Raw genomic sequence first — 21,478 nt, 5'->3', positions numbered from 1 at the left:
TGTCCATTGCCTCATCTTTCCACAGGGCACCACTGAAAATAGACTGCCCCCTTCTTCTTGACACCCACTCTTCAAACATTTCTAAACATGAATAAGATCCCTCCTTGGTCTTCTCAAGACTACACAGCCCCAGGTCTCTCAGCTTTTCCTTGTAAGAGATATTCCAATCCCTCCATCATCCTCATAGCACTTTGTGCCCCATGCTTTGAAGGTGTCATGAAGCTTTCCTAGTCCCCAAATGAAGTGGGGCATGTGAAAGAGTGGCATCAGGGAAGGAGGCACAAGAGAATGCCCCCACCAGTGGAAAGCATCAGTGGGGCACGTGCCTCCTCCTGAGTCAAGGGCATACAGCATCCTCACATAGAGCATGTGTACATCTGAGAGGGAGCATCTATTTCTATTTCTATTTCTATTTCTATTTCTATTTCTATTTCTATTTCTATTTCTATTTCTATTTCTATTTTTATTTCTATTTCTATTTTCCCTATATTTCTATTTCTACCATTTCTGTTTCTGTATTTGCATTTAGTTGCATTTAGTTGTATCTGTTTTTATGTACGAAACACACTTCTGCGTGTACCTGCCTGGTGGGTTTGGTGCCTCTGGGCATCTAGGTTCCAAGCAGGTGCTGGCTGTGTGTTTTAATGTCTTGCTAAAGCAGTGTGAGGTTTGGAGGTGCCAGTGTTCCCCTCTGGGCATCTCTGGCATGTTGGTGGGCACCAGGCAGCTGTGCCCGCCTGTTTTGAAGAAATGAGCAGGAAATTAGGTTTTGAATCCTAGGGGCAGGGTGATGATAGCAGCTGCGTTTAATCTCCCAGGACCACTCATCCAGCTGGGAGAGGATGGCCAAGTGTCATTGTAATCTCTCTCCTCTGTCCCATCACAAGGAGTTGTGTGTATCCTCCCCTAAAGAGGGGACAGCCTGTTATTTGTGACCCCTGACACCCATGTGAGGGATGAGCTGATGTCCTGACAGCCCCTGTGGGGGAGCAAAGAGGGCAGAGGAGTGGGGCAAAGGCAGTGGACTGTGGGGTACCACTACTGACCCTATTCTGAGCCCAGTGCTCCCCCTTTTCCTCTTGGTGTACCCCCAGGTGTCTCCTTTAGTGTCTCTCCTTGTCCTCCGATGTTTTTCACTGTGTTGCTCCTTGTTTCTGCCCCAAATGTCCTTCTCTGACCTCTAGTATCAGCCTTAATTGTCCTTCCATGTGTCTTAATGTTGCTCTGAGTGTCCCTGCCATGTTTCCTCCATCTCTGCAGCTTCCCCAAGTGCTCTTCAGTGTGCCCCACCATGCCTCCTCCCAGTGTCCCCCCAAGTGCCCCTCCTTGTCTCCCCTGTGTCCCCCGCAGTGTCTCCTCACCCGATATCTCCCCAAATGCTTCTTCCTGTTGTTGTTCCCTCCAGTGTCTTTCCTGCCCCCTATCCAATATGTCCCCAAATGCTCCTTCTTGTCCTCTAGTGTCCTTACTCAGTGTCCACTCCAAGTGCTTTTCCTTGACCTCATTGATCTCCCAAAGTCCCTCCTCAGCCCCAGTGTCCCCTCCAAGTGTCCCTCCCTGTCCTCCAGTGACCCCTCCAGTGTTCCTCACTATCCCCACCCACTGTTCCCCAAACGTTCTTCCTCATCCCCTCAATAACCCCTCGCAGTTTTTCTCCTTGTCCCCAACCAGTGTCCCTCCAAACACTCCTCCTTGTCCCCCAGTCGCCCCTCCAGTGTTCCTCCTTGTCCCCACCAAGTGCTGCTGCAAGCACCCTTCCCTGTCCCTCTCGCCGGTGTCCCTGCCCGTCCCAGCCCCGCGGGTCGGGTCGGGGCGTGGTGGGGGACACGCGGGGACAGCGGCGGCGGGTGGCGCGCGCGGGGCAGTCCTCCCCGCGGTCCGCACCGCGCCTTTAAAGGGCGCCCGTGGCGGGCGCGGCCCCAGAAGCAGCGGCAGCGGCTCCGCGGCGTTTGTCACCCACCGCTCCTTCCCCAGCCTCTCCCCGCCCAGGGGCGGAGGTCCCGGGTCGGGCGGGCCTGGTTCCCCACTGTGAGGGGGTAGCAGGGCAGCGTAGGGCGAAGCTCTGACCATGACGGAGAGCCCGGGTCCAGCTCCGGCTTCGGCCACCAAGCCCAAGCGAGCCAGGGCAGCGCGGCGGCCGGCAGCCCATCCCACCTACTCGGACATGATCGCAGCTGCCATCCGGGCTGAGAAGAGTCGTGGAGGTTCCTCCCGCCAGTCCATCCAGAAGTACGTGAAGAGCCACTACAAGGTGGGCCAGAATGCCGATGCTCAGATCAAGCTGTCCATTCGGCGCCTGCTCGCCACCGGCGTCCTCAAGCAGACCAAAGGCGTCGGTGCCTCTGGCTCTTACCGTCTGGCCAAGGCCATCAAGGCGAAGAGGTCTCCATCCAAGAAGAGAAAGAAGGCAGCCAGGAGATCCACATCGCCTCGGAAAGCGGCTAGAGCCAGGAAAACCAAGTCTCCAGCAAAGAAGCCCAAATCTGCTGCCAGGAAAGCCAGGAAGAAGTCAAGGTCCAGCCCGAAGAAAGCCAAGAAGACAAAGACTGTTAGGGCCAAGTCGCTGAAGTCATCCAAGTCCAAGAAGGCAAAGCGGTCGAAACCCAGAGCCAAGTCCAGCGCCCGGAAATCACCCAAGAAGAAGTGAGAAGTCCAGAGGCGTTTGGGTACTCTCCCTGTTGGTTTCTGTAAATAGCCTTTGCCTTTACTTTTATCACTCTCTATCAGATTTTATAAAGCATTGATCTATTCCTGTCTGGAAATAGCTAAAACAAGGCAGTTGATGAAAGAAAAAAGGAACATCTTTGGTACGGAGAGTTCCAATTTTTAAGAGTCACTCGTCTGGGTTTTTATTTCAGTGTCTCTGAGATTTCTTGTGTGTCTGTTGTTTATTTTAACCCTGGGCTGCTTGTGGTGTGTTGGGAGGGATGGTGGCTCTGTGTGTCTGTTGAGGCCATAGAGGAGGATTTCAGCTCCTCGTCCTGCCCCAGCTCCTAGAGGGTTGTGTGTTTGCTGGGGCTGGGCAGAGACTCTGCTTATGTCATAGGGAAAATGGGAACACCTGGCTGCAAAGGTCACAGCCTTCCCAGGAGGAGAAAAGGGGCTTCCTGCACCTTCCTCCACCACCTTGGCTCCCATCCATGGGACCGAAGCAAGATGTGCTGGGCTGCTGGGTGTGGGGTCTGGCTGGTGTTGGAGATAACCACCCAGCCAGGTAGATGAGGAACTGCCTGCCTGCCTGCCTGCAGAGCAGCCATGGAACATGGGAGGTGGCAGGGACACTTGGTGCAGGGACAGGATGGAGGAGGTGGAGTGGGGCCAGGGTCTGTCCACAATGAGGTTTCCAACACGTGGGAAGGGGAGAAAGGACAAAGACCTTGGGTGTCTTTGCTCCCTAGGAAGGGATGAGCCCAAGCACAGCAGTGGGCAGCTTCACAGGCAGTCTGGGGTGAGCAGCCAGGGCAGTGTAAGGCAGGACTGCAGGGCATGGCCCTGCCATAATCTTAGGGCTCTGGCTTTGTGCCCAGAAGGGACTGGCATTGCTCCAGAGCCTGCCTGGCCCCTGTCAGAGCCCCTCCCCAGGCACAGCTGGGCATTCTGACAGCCTGAGCTGGCAGGGAGCTTTCATGTCAGCCCTACTGCTCAGCAGGCTCCTGCCATGGTCAGGAGGTACCTAATCTCCCTTGGCTAGAGACATCTAAACTCCTTGGATGTCAGGATCCCCAACTACTTGAGCCAGGAGCTCTGCAATCCAAGGGGGCCATGTATGCCCAGTCCCCTTGAGCTTGCTGTGCCTAGATCTGCTGGGCCTACCAGTCTTCTCCCTCCCAGGTGGCAGCCCCCCAGATCCATTGGCCTGATGATCCCAAATCACTTGGGCAGATGGTGCCTGAGCCTTTTAGGCACTGAGGATCCCAAATTCTGCAGTTCAGGGTGCTGAAGTCTTTGACCTGGAGGCACCTAATTGCTCTGGATCAAAGGCTCGCAGACGGTCTAGGCTGCAGACCTTAAATCCTTTCAATAGCCTTGTGCCTAATCCTCCTGGATATGAGGATCCTAAACCACTCTGGCCTCAGGATTCCCCAGTCAGCTATAGTGGGGGATGGAGATGCCTGATCCAGATGGAATCTTTGTGTCTAAACCCAGTGGGCCTATGAGTTACAAATTCCTTTGGCCAAAGGTGGTCAAATTCCTTGAGCTCAGGTTTCTGATCTCATTCTGATGGTTAAGTGCTAAACCTCCCAGACTAAAGGATCCTTGGTCATCTTAGTTGGATGCATCCAAATCCTATAGACCCTTGGTTCATTACCCCCTGCTGTGGACACCCATAAACCATCTAGATATGAGGATCCAAGTTGCCCCCAGTTCCCTACAGTTCCTAAATCACATGGATGGAGTTTCCTGGAATCCTTCAGACTCCAGAATATATGGGAAAGACATGGAATGGGTCCGGGGGGGGGGGAACACAAAAATGATCAGAGGGCTGGAACACCTCTCCGGTGAAAAAAGGCTGAGAGAGTTAAGACTGCAGAAGAGATGGCTTCGAGGAGACCTTGTTGCAGCCTTTCAGTAGTTAAAGAAAGACAGGGACAGACCTTTTAGCAGGGGCTGCTGTGACAGGGCTGATGGTTTCAAACCAGAAGAGGGGAGGTTGGGATCAGATACAAGGAAGACTCTTCTTTTACAGTGAGAGTGGTGAAACACTGGCACAGGTTGCCCGGAGAAGTGGTAGAAGCCCCGCTCTTGGAAACAGTTAAGGTCGGGTTGGACTTGGGGGAGGGCTTTGAGCAACCTAATCTGGCTGAAGATGTCCCCGCTTCTGCAAGGGGATTGGTCTGGAGACGACCTTTAAGGGTCCCTTCCAACCCAACCCATTCTATGACTCTGCCATCCCAAACCACCTGCATCAGCGCTACCTACGCCCGAGCACCTCCTAGCGCAGGCGGCGTCCGAGTCCCTTCTCGCTGCAGGATGCCGTTTTTGGGGGGAGGGGGGCGGCGAGAAGCTTTGCAGAGCTCCCTCCCCGCTCCGCCCCGCCGGTGAGGGGGTGGGATCCCGGCGGCAAACAGCTATTGGCCCCCGGGATCCCTCCCCCTCAGCGGCGGGGCGGAGCGGGGCGCCGGCATGTGGCGTGGCGCGGCGGGGAGGCTGCTGCGGGGCTGCGGGGCCGGGAGCCCCCGGGCCGCCTCGGGCTCGGCGGTGGCTCAGCTCCGCCGGCGGCTGGAGAGCGAACTAGAAGATATCCGAGGTGCCGGCACTTGGAAGAGCGAACGGATCATCTCCTCCCGCCAAGGACCGCACCTCCGTTTGGAAGGTGGTGGAGCCGGTAAGGACGGTGGCGGTGGGAGGGTTATAGAATCATAGAATCGTTTTGGTCGGGAAAGATCTTTAAGATGACCGAGTCCAACCATTACCTGACTCTGGTGCTAAATCATGGCCCTCAGCACCACATCTACACATTTTTACAGCTCCAGGGTTGGGGATTCAAGCACCTTCCAGGGGAGCCTAGCCCAGTGTTCGAGAACCCTTTCAATCAAGAAGTGTCTTCTAAAATTCAATCTAAACCTCTCCTGGTGCAACCTGAGGCCATTTCCTCTCCTCCTTTCTCAGGCTCTCAGTCTTTTTCCCATGGTGGAGCTCCCACGGCTTTTCTCCCTCTGTTTTTTCCCCACAGGGATCCTCAACTTTTGTGCTAATAACTACCTGGGGCTCTCCAGCCATCCTGAAGTGATCCGTGCTTCTGTGGAGGCCCTCGAGAAGTTCGGTGCTGGGCTCAGCTCCGTTCGCTTCATCTGTGGTACCCAGGTACCAGGCATCTGGGCAGCACCTCCTGCTCCAGGGTAGCTGTTCTCAGGGGGCTTCACTCGCATGCCCCTTGTTGCACTTAGTGGTATGTGCAATGCTAAGGTACACGTGGCCAGGTGGGAAAAAAAGCCTGCCCAGTCCCTGCTAGCCCAGGTCTGGAAATATGCCAATTTAAACCATTACAACCCTCAGAGAGCAAAGAAATGAAAAGCCCCTCTTAATTCAGAAAGGTGATGTCTTTTCTTTCCCCCCTGCTTTAAGGGTCGAAATTACAGTGAGACTGACAAAATGGCTCCATCAAACCCACACTTCATCCCTGCTGGAGCCCTTTCAGAGCCCCAGCCGGTGAAGCGCAGAGAAAACTCAAAGCTGCTGCCCTGTGGGTGAGGAGCTTAGAGCCTCCTTGCTGGGCTTCTGGTGTCCAAACCCATGACCACATTTTAGGGTTGTGTCTGCAAACTCTTTTCTGAACAAAAGTACTTTCTCCCACACACACCTTTTCTGGATAAAACCTGGCTGCTCCTTGCCCTCGCACTCAGCACCAAACAGCAGCAGGCAAGCAGGAACTTGTGCTGCCCCTCCAGTGACGCTCGCTCCTTTGTTGTCTTTAGAGCATACACAAGGACCTAGAGGAGAAGATTGCACGGTTCCACCAGCGGGAAGATGCCATTCTCTATGCCAGCTGCTTTGATGCCAATGCTGGTATCTTTGAGGTGCGTAGGGTTTTCCTTGTGTTGTGTGTGGAGCAGGGAGGTGATGGTGATATGTCTGACATGACTTGCAGAAGCTCTGATGTTAGCTCTGTGCTGTAGAAAATATGCCAATGACTAGTGGTGGTGAACCCTGACTTGATGCTCTAGGACAGGGAGTGCCACACAGAGCTATTTAATCAGCCTTCATCTCCCCCTTCCCCAGCCACTCCAGTTTTTCAGAGGAATCCTATTTCCTGGAAGGTTTGCACACCCTTTTGAAGTGTAGGTGGGGGAAAGGGGTGATCACCTAGAGCTGCAAGGAAAGGGGAGGGAGAGTTTGAGCTTATGCCATATACAAGAACTTGGCCTGTGGAAATCAGGGCTGGGAAGGAAACTTAAAAGTTTGGCAGTGCTATAGCAGCTGCAACCAAATGCAGCCTTGTCCTCCACACTGAGAGGTTCTGGAAGAGCTTTGTGAGTCAGCACCCTGGAGCAAAGCAAGATCCTTTCTGTTTGGCTCCACCAGGCCCTGCTGACTCCAGAGGATGCAGTGCTGTCGGATGAGCTTAACCATGCCTCCATCATTGATGGGATCCGCCTGTGCAAGGCTAACAAGTACCGCTACAAACACATGGACATGCAGGACCTGGAGGCCAAGCTGCAGGATGCAAAGGTACAGGGGTCTGCTCCCACCCCAACACAAGGGTGCTCACTCAGCTGTGCTATCTGCTTAATGACCAGCCTTAAACGGTGAGCTCTGCCTTCTCCTGTGCAGTAGGCATCATTTTTGCTAGCAGGAACAGGTAGGCATGGATAGGCAAGGTGGAGAATCGCCTGGCTGCTGTGCAACCTCACCCATCTTGGTTAGGCTATGTCTCAGTCTACTCCCCCAGGTGCTTTCTTCAGGGTGGTATCATCTCCCCTGAGGATGCTCCTCTTCCTTCCACAGAAACATCGTCTGCGGCTGGTGGCCACCGATGGTGCCTTCTCCATGGATGGTGACATCGCGCCCCTGAGGGAGATCTGCCAACTGGCCCAGAAGTATGATGCCCTGGTTTTCATTGATGAATGCCATGCCACAGGCTTCCTGGGACCCAATGGTCGGTAAGCAGCTGTTTCAACCCTCTTTCTCCCCATGACTCTGACTACCTTTGAATCAAGGCCAGAGGTGCTTGTGGAGGAACTCCCGGAACCACCCTTTCTTGAAGGCTTCACACCCTACCTTTGGGGCACCTGAGGGGTTTGAAGAGAAGTACTTTAGCACTCCCTTGTGGGGAGCATAGTAGCCATCTTATGGATTGTCCCCGTGAGCCCTCTCATCCCAGCGGCTGCAAAACCAACTGCTTGACTGCTCTGAGGTGTGTAAGTGCACAACAGCCTGAGGAAGAGAGAATGGTTTCACTGAGCACTTCATGAGTTATGCTGACCACTATAAACCTGGTGCTGTTGTCTACAACACTGTGCTTCAAGAAAGTCAACATGGGAGTTTGGTGGCCATACCCTGCCTTTTTGGGCTGGAGGACAGGAAGCTGCAGAGCACATTTGTCACGTTCAGTTGGTTCCACTATCGTCAACCTTGACAAGGGTGCTTTAGGCCTGTGTGCTTTTAGGGCAGCACATCAGTGATGTGCACATCCCACCTCAGAAGGAATTACCTGCTCCAGCCAGGAAACTGTTTTTCCTGGTGTATGCCGATGACTTGGCATGTCAGAGACAGGTGCAGGACCTACATCAAGAGCTGGTGCTCTGTTTGGTCTGTTACATGATTGTGTGGGAGCTTTCAGCACTTCCCCTTCTGTAAGGGATGAAGACCCCTTGCTCTTACCTTAGTCTTTATGTAGAAGAAGGAAAGAACACTTTAGTTGAACTACCGCAGGAGGTTGTTCATCCTTTTCCAGAGGGGAGGACACCAGCGACCTGGCTGGTGGCTCTTTTGTTTCCTTTGAGGCACCAGGTGTAGAGCAGCTTCCCCGGTGTGTGTTGGCACAGCGGCTAATGTGACATTCCTCTTTCTACAGGGGTACTGATGAGCTCCTGGGAGTGATGGACAAAGTCACTATCATCAACTCCACCCTGGGAAAAGCTCTTGGAGGAGCTGCAGGTGAGGGCATTTTCCTGTCCAAAGCCCTCCATGCCCTAAAGAGCTCCACAGCATTGCTTTGATGTTTCCTTGCTCTGCCTAATGATGCACCAACACACACACACTGTCCTCTTCTGCTGGTGGCATGAGGCTCAGTTCGGGACCCTGCTGCAGGGTCAAGGGAGGTACTGCCATGTGCTCCTTCCACTACCGTTCATACACCTTTGGGGTCAAGGTGGAAACTCTTGATAAAAGTCATCAGCTGTGTTCCTTTAGGGCTGGTTTGTGCTGAAATTCCTGCTGTAGGTGGTAAGTTGGTTTTATCGAGGGCATTCCCTTCTGAACAGGTCACCTTGAGGTGCCTTATCCATTCCTCTGTCTGCAGGTGGGTACACAACTGGCCCCAAGCCCCTCATCGATTTGCTCCGCCAGCGCTCCCGCCCATACCTCTTCTCCAACAGCCTCCCGCCGGCCGTGGTGGGCTGTGCATCCAAGGCCCTGGACCTCCTCATGGAAAGCAATGCCATTGCACAGTCCATGGCTGCCAAGACCCAACGGTAAGGGAGGCATGTTGGTGTGGAAGCAGAGGGAGAGCTTGATTAGGGGCGAGTTGTCCACGTGTGCTTGGTCACCCTGCAGTGACAGCTGTGAAGGTAGTTTGCAAGTCAAGGCCGGGAGGGTGCTCAAAGGAAACTGCAGGATGTGCCTCTGTGTGTCAAACAGATGTGTATCACATCTGGATGTTTTATATGCTGGGACCCATCTGGCCCTCAAGCAGCTGCAGTCCCGGGGAGCAGGAAGTGGTAGAAGGTCATTCCAAAAAGACAGACTCCTTCCCTATGCAGGAGGTGCAGGCAGACCAGAATCACACTGGTCAGAGGGGAAAGCAAGGCAGCAGTCCCCAAGGACAGGGGTGACAGGGTCTTTATTCATCCTCTTATTCTCTTCACCAGGTTCAGAAGCAAGATGACAGCAGCTGGCTTCACCATCTCTGGGAAAGACCACCCCATCTGTCCTGTCATGCTTGGGGATGCTCGGCTGGCTGCAGTGATGGCTGAGGACATGCTGAACAGAGGTGAAACGGGGGGATTCTCTGGATGTAGACACATGCCTTGAGGGAAGGGACAGCCACCACCATCCTTCCTCCAGACAATGTTCCTGCCTAAAAACTCCAGCTGCAAAATAGAATTGATTTGGTTGAAAAAGATCTTTAAGATCATTGAGTTCAGCCATTACCCGACTCTGCCAAGTCTGATGCTAAATCATGTCCCTCAGCACTATGTTTCTTCATCTTCTCAACACCTGAAAGCAGGGCTTCAACCACCTTCCCAAGGAGCCTATTCCAGTATTTGATAACCCTTTCAGTGAAGAAGTTTCTTCAAATATCCCTTCTAAACCTCCCCTGGTGCTACTTGAGGCTGCTTCCTTTCATCCCATCACTTGTTACTAGGTGGAAGAGACTGATAACCACCTCACCACAACCTCCTTTCAGGTCATTGTAGAGAATGATAAAGTCTCTTTTGAGCCTCCTTTTCTCCAGGCTGAACAACCCTAGTTACATCTACTCCACAGAAGTCCTGTTCTCCAGACCCTTCACTAGCTTCACTGCCCTTCTCTGTGCATGCTCCAGCACCTCAATGTCTTTCTTGTAGTGAGGGGCCCAAAACTGAGCACAGTACTCACCAGTGCTAAATACACGGGGGCAATCATTTTCCTGGTCCTGGTAGCAGGCCAGGATGCTGTTTGCCTTCTTGGCCACCTGTGTGCACTGCTGGCTCATGTTCAGCTGGCTGTTGATCAACACTGTCAGGTCTTTCTCCCCACCAGGCAGCTTTTTCCAGGCACTCTGCCCTATGCCTGCAGTGCATTGCATGGAGTTGCTGTGACCCAAGTGCAGGACTCAGCGATTTCATCCAGTTGACCTGAGGCAATGGGGAACCCAGTTCTGCCTGCAGAGCTTTCCTACCCTCATGCAGGTCAACACTCCCTCCCAGCCTAGTGTTATCTGCAGACCTACTGCACGTGCACTCAGTCTCCTCAGTCAGGTAATTGATAAGGAGAATTCTGCGTGACTGATGCATTCCTGTGTGACCTGCACTAGATTATGACCCTGCTCTGGCAGGGGGATTGGACTCAATGATCTCTGGAGGTCCCTTCCAACCCCTAACATCCTGTGAGAACTGGCCCCAAAACTGAGCCCTAGGGAACACCACCTGTGAGTGGCTGGTTTAACTCCACTCACTAATGCTCTTCATCCAGCCAGTTTTTACCCAGTGAAGTGTCCACCCATCCAAGCCATGCATCACCAGGTTCTTCAGTCTTGGTCTCCTCTAAACATTGCTGACTTCACTTCTTTTCTCTTTTGGAGGGGACAATTTACATGTGGTATGTCCTGCCATACCGGATTCTGTCCCCATCACTGGCCCTAACCCTCATTTCCATGCTTGGGAGCAGATGCCACCTGAAACCCTGAAGCCTGGAATAGTTATTGATAAGGGAGGGAGAATCCAAAAGCCCTTTTATCGCCCACTACCACCTTAGCCTCTCTCTCTCAGCCAACTGACTGTTGATGCATTGCCTTCCCAGGCATCTATGTTATTGGCTTCAGCTACCCCGTGGTGCCCAAGGGAAAGGCTCGCATTCGGGTCCAGATCTCAGCTGTGCACAGCGATGAGGACATCGATCGCTGTGTGGATGCCTTCACCCAGGTGGGACGGAAACACGGAGCACTGCCTTGAGGGACCAGCAACTGCCTCCTCCTGTGCCACCCCTGCCCACAACCAAGTGCCTGTGCCAGTAGAAGAGGATTGAGCAGCATGCTACTGAAGGAAGGACCATGGCATCACAGCTTGCAGGAGGCTGTAGCTGTTTCACTGTGGCAGCAGTACTGGCAACCAGCTCTTGTGTCATTAAAGGTGCAGTACAGAGGACATTTGTCTGGCTCTTGTTTTCTAATGCAGGAGCTGCAGCCCATCCCCGTTCTCTCTTGTTATGACTGGACCCTCTGCTCTGTCTTCTCTGAAGCCTCAGTCCACATGCAGAAGCACTGTAACTGTTGCTCTGTCCTACTGATGGTTGCTGGTATACCTGAGGCCACCTGATTTCTCCACCTCTCCTGCAGGTGTAGCAGCATCACTCTGGCAGATCTGCCTGCTGTAGTTCTCCACCAAAGCAGGGGGCTTTGGGAAAGAGGGACTGGCCTGGCCAAAGCTCTGGTCTTACTTTCTCACCCTCCCACTCTCCAGTGCTGGGCATGAGGCTTGCTTTGTCGGCTTTGCTCATCACTACAACACTCCCAAACCTGCCCTGGGAACTGCATCTCTCCCAGTAGAGGCCACTGGGCAGCAGGCAAGCTGAGATGGCAGAGGCCAGCAGCAAAACAAGAGCACCTGAGTCTGCCTGGGGCTGAGGCCAAGGCAGAGCAGGTGACTGAAACCTGTAATTTTCCTCCCATCAGCTGTAATTTTCACACAGCAGAGAACACCCAGCAGGCTGGGATCTCTGCATTTGTTCCTACAAGGCATGCTGGGGAACGATTTAGCACTCAACTAGGAACAAGTGGGTCCTGGGCAGCTCTCAGGATTGCTTTGTTTGCATTGCTTTTGCTCCAAATGAGAAATTAAGTGTGTCCTGTCAGCTGCCCACATGCTGAACTGAGGACCTGCCTGCATCTGGGTTCAGACTCCAGCCAAAATGAGTGTGTGATGTGCTTGGTTGCCAGATCATTAGATCTTCTCAGCAAAGGCCTGCTCTAAAGATGGTACCTTCTGTTAGGCAGCCAGGGAGCAAGCTACAGTGCAATAGCATCTGACCTAACCAGAGTAACATCAGAGGAATACAGAAATCAATCCAAAATTTCAGGGCTTCCTGGGATGAAGAGGACAGGAGAGAAACAAAGCTGCATCCAGGCCTTGTTAGAGCAGCAGGTGATGTAACTGTGTGCCCACTTTACTTAATTTTCTGTGTCCACAGGGCCCTGAGCTCAGCCTGCCCATAGGCCATGATAAGGAGTTCCCTCTCTGCAGTGCCAGGCTCTCACAATGCTGCAAACCCCTCCCCCTTATCAACAGTATTTTGGGAATGGGAAATGTAATGGGGAAAGGCTGGAGGGTTGCACTCAGGCCTGTTGTGTAACCTGGAAGCCAGGCTACAGAAGCCAGATGGGCTCAGGTTCAGGGGGTTTGAGTCACTAATCCGAATCATTGCTGTTCTGAGACCGATTCCCTCCCTTGCTCCCTGCCGCCTGCACACCTTTGCTGCATACCTGTACCATGCTCCTCCGATGCCTCTCTCCTGCTGGTCCCCAGTGCAGACCTCTCCCCTGGGCTTCTGCAGGCAGCCCTGATGATGTTTCTGCTCCACTCAGGGCAGCCAGCCCACGTGGTTTAATCCTACTCCACCTTTGAGTCCCTCTCAATAACAGAACAGCCATACAGATGCCTCATTTCTCAGCTGCAAGCTAGAGCAGCAGATCCTCCCTTCCCTGCAGTGCACAGACTTGTTCTTTCACTCGCCTCCGGGCTTCGCCCCCTCTCCTTGACAGGTGCCCTGACCTCCCTCTTCCCTCTTTCTCTTGAAGGTCCCCTGGTAGCTGACCTCCTGCACTCTGGCTGCCTGTCTGCCAGCTCCAAGGCCAAGCTTTGCCACATGCTGCGATCTGCATAGTGACATGGGAAGCACTGGAGCCCAGGAAAAGCAGGAGGGTCAGATGATGGCTCACTGGAAATGAATAATGCAGATCCCATCAACCGCAGATCCTATGTTAATGTTTCATTCCAAGGAAAAATCTTCAGCTCTTGATTTCTTCATGGCCTCCCACCAAGCTCTGATCTGCAAATCTTTGCATCTTTTAGCTCAGAAAGCAGTGGACTTTTTGCTGGGAGGAATGTAGAGGCAGACACCACTTTTCAGGGATGCATTTCCTATGCCAGGCTCACTGACCCACTGCAGACATCATACTTTGGTCTGCCAGGCTTCTCACTAGGTCTTGAGCACTCATCCTTGCCACAATGCTCCATAGGTGTGGGATTCCCCTATCTCAGTCTTTGTACCTTGAAATAGGAGAGTGCCCTTTCCTGTGCCATTGCCATATACACCTATCCTGCAGGTGCTTCCATCTGGGTCTCACACACCCTCTACTTTTTCCATCCTCACCAAACTGCCTTACTGCAGTTCATCCTTGCCCCTTCCTGCTGATGCCCTCCAGCCCTTTCCAACGCCACCCTTTCCACCCTGAGCTGCAACCCACCTTCCTCTACCCCTTCGCTGCCAACGTCCCTCTGCCCCTTACTTCCCGCGCTGCTCACGGCAGCCGCCAGGGCTGCCCCAGCTGGGACCGAGCTCCCCGGGACTGGTGCAAATGAGGCCTGGATCTGCCGTTGGGTGCCGCAGTTTCCCCATCTCAGGCTCCTCACAAGAGGTAAACGCCCTGCAAGGGGCCCGCTGGTGCCATCTCCACTGCCGGCAGCCGAGGGGCAAAGCAGCTGCGTCCCCTGCCCTGAGGCTTCGTCGAGAAACAGCAACGACCACAGCTGATCCCGCTTCGGGTTTGGAGGTTTATTTCTCCGTCTAGGGTCTTCTCCCCTCGTGTTCCCGGCCCCAGGAGTGACCGTCCAGCCCATTTGTCCGCTAGAGCAGGCGCCAGGGGGTACCTCCGCGGCCCCTCAGCGGCAGGAGCACTTGCAGGCGGCCACGACGGGGTAGGGGATCTGCCGCCAGGCGCAGTGCGGCGGGCCGGGAGCCCGGGCAGCCCAGCAGTGCCAGGCCAGCAGCTTGATGTGGGTGAGCTGCGCGGGGCGGCAGGTCATGCCAGGGGGCCAGGAGCAGCCAGGGGCACCGCTCTCGCAGGCGGTGTGGCGCACCCAGCGGGGCCAGAAGACAGCTCCCAGGTTGACCCAGGTGGAAGTGAGGCGGCAGGTGGCCCGCTCCACCAGCCACTGCCGCAGGCGGCGGGCCACGGTCCCCGGCAGTTCAGAGGGCAGCCCCGGGCTGGGTGGCAGCAGGGTGGGCAGCTCCAGCCCCTCTGCCTCCCTCCACAGCTTGCGGCGGTAGCGCCCGGCGCCCTCAGCCAGGTCCCGGCTCAGGGACTCCAAGTTCTCCTGGAGGATGCTGCCGTTGCGGCGCTGCGGTTCCTCGGTCGCCATCCAGAAGGAGTCAAAGGCCAAGCCCAGCAGCCGGCGCAGCCGCCCGGGCCGCAGGTGCCGAGGCTTGGGCGAGTAGCGGTAGTCTTCGGGGGACAGAGAGAGGCTGTAGGGCCGCACCGGGGCCGAGGGGTGGCCACGCAGCAGGTGGGCAGTGGGGTCAGCGGTGCTGGACAGCAGCAGCATCGGCTCCCGGGATTCCTCTGGAAGCAGCGGTGGGCCCAGGGTGCCCGCTGGTGGGAGCAGGCAGAGGAGGAGAAGGAGGAGACAGCTACGGTGCTGTCTCTCCATTGCAAGCAGCGCTGCCACAGGCTGTGCTGGGCTGCAGGCTTGTGCTGGGCTGCAGGCTGCGCATCCCCCAGGTTATCATCACCACGTCCCAAGACATGGCCTTCCCCTTTTCCCTGGTTACAGTGGCTGATAGCGAGCTGGCAGGGACACCTCGCTCCCTCCCACCAGAGGGGCAGACTGGGAGGAGAGGCTGTGCTGTCCCTCCTGCCGAGACAAGGCAGGCACTGGGGCTGCTGTGGAGGGGAAGGGGCCAGTGCCTTCTTCTCCTCCTCCTTCTGCTCCTCATCCCACTCTGTTGTTGGAAGAGGCATCCAGGACCTTTCCACTGAATGGAAGCTGGTGGTCTATGGATCTTGCTAGAAAAAAACCCACCAAGCCATGCTGGGCTTCAACACGCCTAGGACTCTGCAGGGCACAGACCCGTCACAGGGCAGTGGGGCAGAAGGGTGTGTGAGTCACTTGCCTGATACATCAGCCAGCATATTTGCTGGCCTCTCAGCAGTGACAGCAAAGCTGAACCTCTGGAGAAGGCCTCCTTGAACAACTTGCCCTCCCTCTCCATGCTGCAGCTCCCTGGGAATGATGGGGGAGGGCAGATCTGGGATGGATGGAAATCAAAACCTGCTTTTCCCTCCTTCCCTGAGAGACACTCCATCTGCTCCGTGCCTCACTATGAAAAATTGGTTAATAACAGCTAGTAATAACCATCAATAGCTTGTACACCAGAGGGTTTGGACCCGTATCACAAGGACAGGGCAGGGGCCAGCCTCACCATGGTGGATATTCATGTTCCCTGAAGGTGTTAGCAACACAGTCTGAAGTCCCAGCATTGAGGGGTGCCTGCAAGGCGCTCTGAGATCCATAGGAACCTGCCCCTTTTCATCCTTGAGAGCAGTGAGCTTTGCCACCCCCTCATTGCTGGAGCAGGGAGTGGCTGAGCCTGCCAGAAGGCTGGGCAGGGAGGAGTTAACTCCAATCCCAACCTCGGGGAGAAGGAAAAAAAAAAAAACCCAAACGATCAATGGATCGCAAGAGCAGAGGGAGGGAAAAGCAGGAGACAGAAAGAGAGAGGAGCAAGCTCCAGAAGGAGACGGATGCTTGTGGGAGGCAGGAGAAGGGAGGGCAGAGCTGGCAGCGGCAGAAGGAGACAGTGGAGCACTAGCCAGAGGTGACAGCTCTGCTCTGACAAACTCCTTGGTGGCATTGCATCCTCATTGCCACCACTGCCTGGGCTGGAATGGAGATAACCCCGTGTGAGTGTGAAGCCACAACCCTCTCCTTGCAGAGGTGAGTACCAGTTTCCCAAGCTGATAAGTGGCCTCTGGCTCCTGAAGCAAGGGCACACTGGTGCCTAGAGATACCCCACAGCCTATGTGCAAGGTGCATTCTCAGAGGGAAAGTGGCATCCTCTGCTCCTTGAGTGAGGAGAGCCCACAGGGCTTGATGGAAGAGCCAGATAGTCACCAGTAGGGCAGAGGTGACTGCAAAGCCAGAGGCTGCTGGGGAGGAGAAGCGGCACGAGCATGAGGGTGCATGGTGTGAAGGAGCTTGCACCACCCGAAAAGGAGTTAGTTGCATGTCAGCAGTGGGTAGATAATGGTGTCTTTCCCTCTTAGTTGTTGCTGAGTGAAGGACAGTTTGTTCTATTGATAGCATAACGTGGGGAAGGTTCACAAGGAGATAGGCTGTCGGTGCTTGCCTTCTGAGCATGGTGTTAGGGAGGGAGGAAGTTTTGCAGCAAAGCACAGTACCCTGAGCTGTGGTAATAATACCTTCTTTTGCAATGGTCGTCATGTAGTTCTGAGATCTCTTCTCCATCCTTTTCTACCTGCCACCATCCATCCTGTGACCACCGCTCAGCATCAGGAAACGGAGCCCTTAGGTGCCTCTCCTCTGTGGAGCATACCTGTTGCACAGGGAGCAAGAAGCAGGTAGCTCCAGGGTGGAAGTGATCCCAGCTTAAGGAGTTCCCTCAGGGAAGGAGCGTGGTGGGGTGCTGGTGTCATCCAGGCATCGGGTTCCTGCTGCCAGAGGTGACAGCTGTGGAGGTAAGTGTGCAGGACTGCTTGCAGCCCAAGAAATCCCCCTTCTCAATGGCCTCACGGCCCAGCACTGTTGGGCACCAGCCTGGTTTTACACTTGCCAAAGCAAGCAGTCCCAAGAGGGTCAGTGGCTTTGGAACTGTGGGAGGAATGTAGAGGAAGCTAGGTGGCAAGATAGTGGGTCCTTCAGGAGGTGAGGATATGAATCTGAGCAGGAGAGAAGGGCTTCAGCTCCATCCAAGCCAGTCAGATGTGAGCTGACTGATCCCAACTGCATTCCAAGCAGTGATGATATGAGGATCTTGATGTCATTATTTAACTGGTTGGTGTCTCTGGGAGGAATGTGGGTGTCAAAGCCCAAGATCAGGCAACTTTGGGCCAGAGCCCAGAGCTCTGTGGTCAACACCAAGCAGCACCCACATGCCTACAGTCATGCTCGGGTGTCTCCCTTTCTTCCTGTGCAGGTACCTGTTGTCAGATGGGGAGATGCCAGAGGGATGGAACACCTCTTCTGACAGCCCAGAGCTACGAGCAGCAGGGATTATCGTGCCCATCATTTTCTCACTCATCTTCCTCCTGGGTACGGTGGGGAATGGGCTGGTGCTGGCTGTGCTGCTGCAGAATGGGCAAGTCAAATACAACACCACCAACCTCTTCATCTTTAACCTGGCCATGGCTGACCTCTGCTTCATTATCTGCTGCGTCCCCTTCCAGGCCACCATTTATACCTTGGATGGGTGGCTCTTTGGGGCTTTTGCCTGCAAGGCTGTGCATTTCCTGATCTACCTCACCATGTATGCCAGCAGTTTTACTCTGGCTGCTGTGTCTGTTGACAGGTAAGCATCTCCTTCCTCTTGAGTCCAGCAACTCAGTGACACTGTTTTCCACCCTGGAGCTAAGGGGTGGGAGAAAGGCCAGTCCTTACTCTATAGAGTGTCCTGTAAGAAACAAGTAGGGTCCACTCAGAGGCAGGGCCAGCTCAGCCAGACTCCCTGACTTCCCATGCTCTCTCTCAGCATGAAACTGAGTTCTTGACCTAGTTACTCAGACCTCACTTGGAAGGAGTAGTGCAGGCACATGCTGAGGTTTGGTGTCCACCATGAAAAACCAAGAGCAGCAAAAGTCCCAGGGCATCAGCACACCACAGAAAAAACAAGCAGCCCTCTGGGTCCTGCTCCTGTCCTGCTATGCCCTGGTTCAAGAAGCATGCTGCTTGCCTTTCTTGAGCTAACATAGTAGAGTGGGTGACAGAGACCCCAGACCTGCTGTAGGGACAGGCAAGATCTCTGTGCAAATTCGTCATAAACCTCTCTAGCAAGAGGTGGGGAGGGAGAGAATTGGGTGGCTGCATGGGAAGGGGTGCATGAATGGCAGCTCCACAGAGCAGGAGAAACATCACCCACACTGTGTTTGGTCTCTCCTCCCCCTCCTTGCCAGGTACCTGGCCATTCGCTACCCGCTGAAGTCCCGGGACCTCCGCACCTCCCGCAACGCAGGAGTGGCCATTGTAGCCATCTGGTCATTGTCACTGCTCTTTGCAGGGCCTTACCTCAGCTACTACCAGATTATCCATTACCACGGAGTGCCCATCTGTGTCCCCATCTGGGATGACCAGCGCCGAAAGATTCTGGACGTCCTCACATTTGTCTTCGGATACCTCCTGCCTGTGACTGTGGTGAGCCTGGCATATGCCAGGACCATCAAGTTCCTGTGGACCTCTGTTGACCCCATAGAAAGGATCTTGGAGTCTCGGAAGGCCAAGTGTAAGGTCACCAAGATGATTGTGGCTGTAGCCATCCTGTTCTGCCTCTGCTGGCTGCCCCACCACGTGGTCATCCTCTGCTTCTGGTTTGGCAGCTTTCCCTTCAACCGAGCCACTTACGCTTGCCGCCTGGCTTCCCATTGCCTTTCCTATGCCAACTCCTGCCTCAACCCCATCGTCTATGCTCTCATCTCCAAGCATTTCCGCAAGCGTTTCAAGCAGGTCTTCACCTGCCTCTTCTTCCAGAGCAAGACCAGGAAGAAGAAGAAGAGAGTGGTAAAGAAAGTCCATGTGGTCAATGTGGACAGCGTCCTCAATCGCAGCACCAGAGGTTTCTGTGGAGGCAACACTGAGGTGACCCAGGTCCAGGAGCAGAATGCTAGGATGAGAGACCTTGAAGGTGCCATTCCTGACAGATCATGGACTCACCAGCTGCAGGTCTCTGTCCAGAAGGAGTTACTGGAAGAGGAGCATTTGGCAACAGGTGGTCATCCCCTAGCTGTTACCCCTCCCAGAGGAACTCAGGAGTTTCTGACTGTTCATTACAGATGAATGAAGTGAAGAAACCTGTTTCCCAGGGAGGAGCCATTCCATTCCTGAACAGGCAGAATAATGTGGGGCAGAGGGGAATGGACGAAGCAGAGCCAGTGAAAGATCCTGTGGTAATGTCTAACCCATTGTTCCCACTTATCTTCGCTTGCTGGCCCACAGGAATGGCACAATCCAGCCGGTGCAAAGTGGAGGGACAGGTTAATGTTAGGTGGCTTTGCCTAGACAGGTTTTAAGGTATCCATTTTCCAGCTTCCTAACTTGCTAATTTTGTGCACCACTTTGTGTATCTTAAGAGGGAGGCAACCAAAATGAAAACATCCTGTTAGGAAATCCAGACTGTTAAGGGCACATCAGAGCATGGGTGGGAAGGGTGGGGAGAGTGCTCGGGGACCTGAGTGTGAAAAGAGTATCTGGCAGCCTCTCTCCCTGGCAGCCCCGAGCCATGGAGCACTGGCCATTGCCAACATGCCCTTTTTTTCCTGTGGGCCAGGGACAGTCTTTGTCTATCTTCATCCCCTTCCCTGGACCCTGCATCAAGATCAAAGGACCTTTGCCACACTGGCTGATGTACCAGAAAGTCAGACATCTGTACCAACAGCTTGATGATGCGAACCACCGCAGTCACTCACTCAAAAGATTGATGCCCCAGCAGGTAAGGAATGAAAAAGCTGTGTGCCAACACCTCTACATGCACCCACCCTGTACCTGTGGCTCTCTGAAGTTCAAGGAGGAGAAGACCATCTGCCCAGTCTGTTCTCTCCACCCTGCTCTACCAGAAGTACTGACTGGAGGATGTTTGACGGAGCTGTATCCCACCTGCCTTTACCTGTTGGAGCTGCTTGCAGTTCAGAAGTACTTCCTAACAGCCATTCTCAGTTTTCCCCAAGCAAACCTGGTTGCTCCTCCTTCCACCACATTGTTCCAACTAATACTCCTCTCTGCTTACTTTCTGTTTGCCTTCTGCAAATTCCTAAAGCACTGCTAGCTCCTTTGCTTACTACTCCAAATTTCATCCCTTCCTTCTTGGGCTGCAGGACCTGTAGCTCTCTGAGCAGTGACGTTGTTCAGTGGTATTAGCCCCACCTGTGAGGTTCACTGATGTGGCCAGGCAGTTTTCCCCAAGTGATGATGAGGATGATTGTGACTGAATTGACAGCTGTCACCAAAGCAGAAGAAAACAGCCAAGCTGCAGAGGGAGCTGTATAGCCAGGTGACACTTGTCATGAGGTAAAGGAGAAAGAAATAGGCAAAACCCAGATGGGCACCCATGTGCACTTAGTTCTGTCCTATTTCCTCAGTGCCCCTTCCTACCTGATGGAGGAGGCTTTCAGGGGGCTGTGAGGCCAGCACCACGCAGTGGCTTGGGACATTTTCCACAACAAGCACTGCTGTGAGATCGCTGTGAGATCTGTGTCCACCTGGGAACAAAACTGCTCTGTCACTGCTGCCCCAAGCAGCTGCAGAGCAGCCTTTGGCCTGTGGTAGCAGCTCACTGATGCCCTGCAGCAGGGCTGAGTTCTCTTGGCCTGACAGTGGCAAAGATGGGAAGTGCCACAGAGATGGTTGGGTGGGACTAGAAATCACATTCACCAGAAGGTGCTGGAATATTTTGCCTGCTTGACCTTAATAAACTGTGGTAGTTTCCTCCTCTCACGTTTGGTGTGTGCTGAATACAAGTTCTGCCTGCTTTGGGCTGGAGGTGATGAAGGCTGCGTGAACCATCTGACCACAAGATGTGGTGTGCCCAAGTCACTACAAGGGAGTTTTTTTGTTTGTCACTTGTTTTGGCTTGGCAGACACTGCAGAACTGTGTAGAAGCAGCAAAGCCTGAGGTTTTAAGATGTGGATCCAGCCCTGTTGGTGCTCATGAGAAAGTCTTGGGAAAGAGGCAGAAGCAGAGAGAGTGAAAAGGAGGGATGATAAGAGGACAGGTGGAGGGGGCAATGTAAATGAAAAGGATGGGAATGAATGGGAACCATCCACAGAAACAGCAAATGGCAGTGAAAAGGTAGGATGGAGTGAGGGGTTAGATGCAGAGGCAGAAGGGAGGGCAAGGGACACGAGGAGGCAGGAAGCAATGTGCAGGCAGAGTACCCTCATTTCAGCAGGAGCCT

The 21,478-nt window shown here is 54.1% G+C and overlaps 4 protein-coding genes across 4 annotated transcripts; 3 read left to right on the top strand and 1 right to left on the bottom strand.

Moving 5' to 3' along the window:
* The first annotated feature begins 1,910 nt into the window (after nt 1-1,910).
* On the top strand, nt 1,911-2,832 carry LOC135181854 (histone H5). The gene has a single exon (XM_064155287.1). It carries the CDS (start codon nt 2,069-2,071, stop codon nt 2,645-2,647), a length of 579 nt encoding a protein of 192 aa, XP_064011357.1. The 5' UTR covers nt 1,911-2,068; the 3' UTR covers nt 2,648-2,832.
* A 2,281-nt stretch (nt 2,833-5,113) lies between these two features.
* GCAT (glycine C-acetyltransferase) lies at nt 5,114-11,507 on the top strand. Its single transcript, XM_064155283.1, has 9 exons — nt 5,114-5,326; nt 5,675-5,805; nt 6,417-6,518; nt 7,024-7,170; nt 7,447-7,601; nt 8,516-8,598; nt 8,963-9,134; nt 9,531-9,652; nt 11,164-11,507. Exons 1-9 carry the CDS (start codon nt 5,125-5,127, stop codon nt 11,313-11,315), a joined length of 1,266 nt encoding a protein of 421 aa, XP_064011353.1. The 5' UTR covers nt 5,114-5,124; the 3' UTR covers nt 11,316-11,507.
* A 2,257-nt stretch (nt 11,508-13,764) lies between these two features.
* Nucleotides 13,765-15,908, bottom strand: LOC135181853 (noggin-like). The gene has a single exon (XM_064155286.1). It carries the CDS (start codon nt 15,006-15,008, stop codon nt 14,241-14,243), a length of 768 nt encoding a protein of 255 aa, XP_064011356.1. The 5' UTR covers nt 15,009-15,908; the 3' UTR covers nt 13,765-14,240.
* A 176-nt stretch (nt 15,909-16,084) lies between these two features.
* Nucleotides 16,085-20,992, top strand: GALR3 (galanin receptor 3). Its single transcript, XM_064155285.1, has 4 exons — nt 16,085-16,295; nt 16,869-17,056; nt 17,515-17,886; nt 18,488-20,992. The coding sequence occupies exons 3-4, from the start codon at nt 17,537-17,539 to the stop codon at nt 19,362-19,364; spliced, it is 1,227 nt and encodes a 408-aa protein (XP_064011355.1). The 5' UTR covers nt 16,085-16,295; nt 16,869-17,056; nt 17,515-17,536; the 3' UTR covers nt 19,365-20,992.
* Nucleotides 20,993-21,478: the final 486 nt, after the last annotated feature.

This window comes from Pogoniulus pusillus, chromosome 15 (genome assembly GCF_015220805.1).
Source record: "Pogoniulus pusillus isolate bPogPus1 chromosome 15, bPogPus1.pri, whole genome shotgun sequence".
Classification (NCBI taxonomy): Eukaryota; Metazoa; Chordata; class Aves; order Piciformes; family Lybiidae; genus Pogoniulus; species Pogoniulus pusillus.
Note: the sequence above shows the minus strand (reverse complement) of the source record. Positions and strands in the feature narration are given on the sequence as shown.